The sequence below is a fragment of the Oncorhynchus nerka genome, linkage group LG28 (genome assembly GCF_034236695.1).
Source record: "Oncorhynchus nerka isolate Pitt River linkage group LG28, Oner_Uvic_2.0, whole genome shotgun sequence".
Taxonomy (NCBI): Eukaryota; Metazoa; Chordata; class Actinopteri; order Salmoniformes; family Salmonidae; genus Oncorhynchus; species Oncorhynchus nerka.
The window spans coordinates 84,088,190-84,092,524 of record NC_088423.1 but is presented as its reverse complement, the minus strand read 5'-3'; the positions used below and the strand labels follow the sequence as shown (position 1 = coordinate 84,092,524).

At 40.3% G+C, this 4,335-nt stretch overlaps 1 protein-coding gene across 1 annotated transcript in view; it reads left to right on the top strand.

Annotated features, from left to right (window-relative positions):
• LOC115113787 (dipeptidase 2-like) overlaps positions 1–3,331 on the top strand; it is a 22,580-nt gene extending 19,249 nt beyond the window's left edge. The window contains exons 8-11 of the mRNA XM_065013198.1: positions 2,024–2,108; positions 2,287–2,362; positions 2,557–2,692; positions 3,021–3,331. Of these exons, the coding sequence (XP_064869270.1) occupies positions 2,024–2,108; positions 2,287–2,362; positions 2,557–2,692; positions 3,021–3,245 (522 nt within the window). The 3' untranslated portion in view covers positions 3,246–3,331. The remainder of the gene's footprint in view (positions 1–2,023; positions 2,109–2,286; positions 2,363–2,556; positions 2,693–3,020) is intronic.
• The last annotated feature ends 1,004 nt before the right edge of the window (positions 3,332–4,335 follow it).

Below are 4,335 nucleotides of genomic sequence, written 5' to 3'. Positions count from 1 at the left end.
TGAAGGAGGAGGTGTGAAGGTGTAGGGGTGCTTTGCTATTGACACTGTCAGTGATTTATTTAGAATTCAACATTCTGCAGCGACAGGCTATCCCATCTGGTTTTCTCTTAGTGGGGCTATCATTTGTTTTTCAACAGGACAATGACCCAACACACCTCCAGGCTGTGTAAGGAATGCAGCATCAAATGAGCTGGCCTCCACAATCATCCGACCTCAACCCAATTGAGATGGTATGGGATGAGTTGGACTGCAGAGTGATGGAAAAGCAGCCAACAAGTGTTCAGCATAGGTGGGAACTCCTTCAAGACTGTTGGAAAAGCATTCCAGGTGAAGCTGGTTGAGAGAATGTCAAGAGTGTGCAAAGCTGTCATCAAGGCAAAGGGTGGATTTGTTTAACACTTTTTTGGTTACTACATGATTTTTTCATAGTTTTTGAAGTCTTAACTTTTATTCCACAATGTAGAAAATAGTTTAAAAAAAGAAAAACCCTTGAATGAGTAGGTGTCCAAACTCTTGACTGGTACTGTATATTTTTTCCATCTACACACGATAACCCATAATGACAAAGTGAAAAACATGTTTTTAGAAATGTTGCAAATTTATTGAAACTGAAATCCAGAAATATCTAATTTACAAAAGTATTTACACCCCTGAATCAATACATTTTTGAATCACGTTTGGCAGCGATTACAGCTGCAAGTCTTTCTGGGTAAGAGCTTTGCACACCTGGATTGTAAAATATTTGCACATTATTATTTTTTTAAATTCTTCAAACTCTGTGAAGTTGGTTGTTGATCATTGCTAGACAGCCCTTTTCAAGTCTTGCCATAGATTGTCAAGCCAATTTAAGTCAACACTGTAACCAGACTACTCAGGAACACTCAATGTCATTTGGTAAGAAACTCCAGTATATTTTGGCCTTGTTTATTTGTTTCCCGATGTCTGTTGGAAAGCCGACTGAACCAAAATTTCCTCTAGGATTTTGCCTGTGCTTAGCTAACTCTATTCCGTTTCTTTTCATAAAAAAAACTCCATAGTCCTTGCCGATGACAAGCATACCCATAACATGATGCAGCTACCACCATGCTTGAAAATATGAAGACTGATACTAAGTGATGTGTTGTTTTGGATTTGCCCCAAATATAACGCTTTGTATTCTTTGCCACATTTTTTTGCTGTTTTACTTTAGTGCCATATTGCAAACAGGATGCATGTTTTAGAATATTTTTCCTTCTTCACTCTGTCACATAGGTTAGTATTGTGGAGTAACTACAATGTTCTTGATCCATCCTCAGTTTTCTCCTATCACAACCATTCAACTCTGTAACTGTTTTAAAGTGACCATTTGCCTCATGGTGGTTTCCTTCCTCTCCGGCAACTGAGTTAGGAAGGATGCCTGTATCTTTGTAGTGACTGGGTGTATTGATACACCATCCAACGTGTAATTAAATTCTTCAGCATGCTCAAAGGGTTATTAAATGTCTGCCTTTTTAAAAAACCTATCTACCAATAGATGCCCTTCTTTGCGAGGCTTTGTGGTTGAATCTGTGTTTGAAATTCACAGCTTGACCGAGGGACCTTACAGATAATCGTATGTCTTGTACAGAGATGAAATAGTCATTCAAAAATAATGCTAAACACAAGTTTTGCGATCCAAGTGAGTCCATGCAACTCATAATGTGACTTATTAAGCACATTTTTACTCCTGAAATTATTTAGGCTCACCATAATAAAGGGGTTGAATACTTATTGACTCAAGACATTTCAGCTTGTCATTTTGTATTTAATTTGTAAAAATGTCTAAAAACATAATTCCACTTTGATATTATGAGGTATTATGTGTAGGCCAGTGAAACAAAATCTCAATTGAATCCATTTTAAATTTGGGCTGTAACACAACAAAATGCGGAAACCGTCAAGGGGTGTGAATACATTCTGAAGGCACTGTATCTACATGGCTGGAAGGTCACTGGAAGTGTGGAAGGGTTTTTAATGTTCTATTCTGGGTGTGTTGTTGTTTCAGAAGGAGAACGGAGGACTCATCATGGTTAATCTGCACAGTGGGTTTGTGGCTTGCCATGGCCAAGCCAATATCTCCATTGTGGCTGGTGAGCAGTTGCCTTTGATTAGTGTTCATTGGCATCAAAAAATTAAGCGCAAAATTGGCTGCCTTATTATCAATCAAGACGTGTTTAGAAGACCAGTATCAAGAACATCAATAACATGTGTACACATGATTTATCTTATGATTATCTTATCTTCTGATATTCCTCTTACTTTTTGCAGACCATTTTACCCACATTAGGAAGGTGGTTGGATCTGAGTCAATAGGAATAGGAGGGGACTTTGATGGAGCTTCTAAGTAAGAACTTTTACCTCAGAGTAACAGCAGCACATTCAGCGTTAATTCATTAATACATCCATGTTATGCTCCAGCTTGAATGCTATCAGAATGACTCACTTTTTTGTAAGCAGACTGGTAACAGATAGAAGCTGCATTTGAAGTGGCCTGAGGGTTTGAGTAATACATAGCCTGTTATGTTCTACTGTCTGAAGGTTTCCTCTTGGATTAGAGGATGTGTCCAAGTATCCTGCTCTGATCCAGGAGCTGCTGAAGAGACACTGGACAGAGAACGAGTTGTCCGGGGTCCTCAGACACAACTTCCTACGTGTGTTCAAGGAGGTTGAGAAAGTGAGTGCTAAATGAACAAAAGCTCTGTGTTTTTGCTCGTTATAAAGGCTCAATGCTACAGTGTGAGTATTGTATCAAAGCCATCAAAAACACCTGCAGTCGTAACATCAAAGGAATGACAGGAATGAAAGGCATCTCTGTCTGGGACTGAATGCTGAGTACTTTGTGGTATGAAGAACTGGAAAAAGAGCCTTGTATAGTGCATGGAAAATCCCACTTGTTTTTTCTTGTTCAGTAGAGTCACTGTCACAGCATCATAACACAGTGTAAACTTCTCCCTCCCTCCCTCCCTCCCCCTCCCTCCCTCCCTCCTCTATCCCTTCCCCAGGAGCGTGACAGGCAGAAAGCGAAAGGAACTCTCCCCAGTGAAGCTCAGATCGACTTGACTAGGGTTCAGAACCCCTGCAGACTGGTACTCAGGCGACCTGACCACCAGACGACAAAGATGGAACAGATGTACTCCAAGGGCCACAGTGAACTGGTGGTCCCCAGGAGTCTGGTCTGGACCATGGTTATACTAATCTCCTGCCTCTGTGTCCTGATGGACCATTAAGACTATAATATGGCCTCCATTCAATCAGATCCAGTGGTAACCCAGGTTGACCGATATCCTGATAGCGGATGTTTTGGCAGCATTGGAGGTGTCACCAACCACTCCCTTCCTTATTATTTTACATTTACATTTAGCTGTAGTGTGAACTGACAAAGTTTTTAATGCCTGTGATTTGTGGCTGCTCATTTTGTGTCACTGAACCAACCAATCCCTTCCTATAAAATTATCCCTACGCATTAGATGTTCAAAACGACAATAGAAAGTGCAGGCTCTATCGACAATAGATATTATGAAATGCATGTTTTCATTTTAATTTGGATGGCGGGATTTATTAGTCTATGTAGACAACAGACCATTACACATTAGAGTGTTTGAACTTGTAATGTGGCTACATGAACTAACGCGGCTGCATGGGATTTATTAGTCTATGTAGACAACAGACCATTACGCATTAGAGTGTTTGAACTTGTAATGTGGCTACATGAACTAACGCGGCTGCATGGGATTTATTAGTCTATGTAGACAATAGACCATTACACATTAGAGTGTTTGAACTTGTAATGTGGCTACATGAACTAACGCGGCTGCATGGGATTTGTCAGATATAAAGTCAGTGTGGTTTCATTGCATCCAATGACAGTGTCCACAATAATGTAACATAAGGAGCAGCTCTAACGCAGTTCCACCTTCAACACTGCCAAAACAACCGGATGTCGACTAGCACGGATCTGCATTTAGCCCTTAGTGTTACTAAACTAGCAGTGCTTGACTTGCGCAGGAGCCCACTGGAGCTGAGTACCGGCACCTCAAGTTCTCTACTGCTTCAGCTTGTTTTACTCTTATAAAATATTAGCTCAAAAGTATAGTGGAGCTCCTGCACCTAAATATAAACAGTACGTGCACCCAAAATGAGTACCGGAACCTATTTAGTAGTACTACTAGTGTTGTATTACAATACACTATCTACTACAACCATGTTTCTCCGACAGTGACAAGCCTAGCTTTAACGTGTTTACTGTGTCACTTGCTTACATGTGATCTTTCCTACAAAGAACTTTACCAATTTTTTTGTTGTTGGTCATTTTGACCT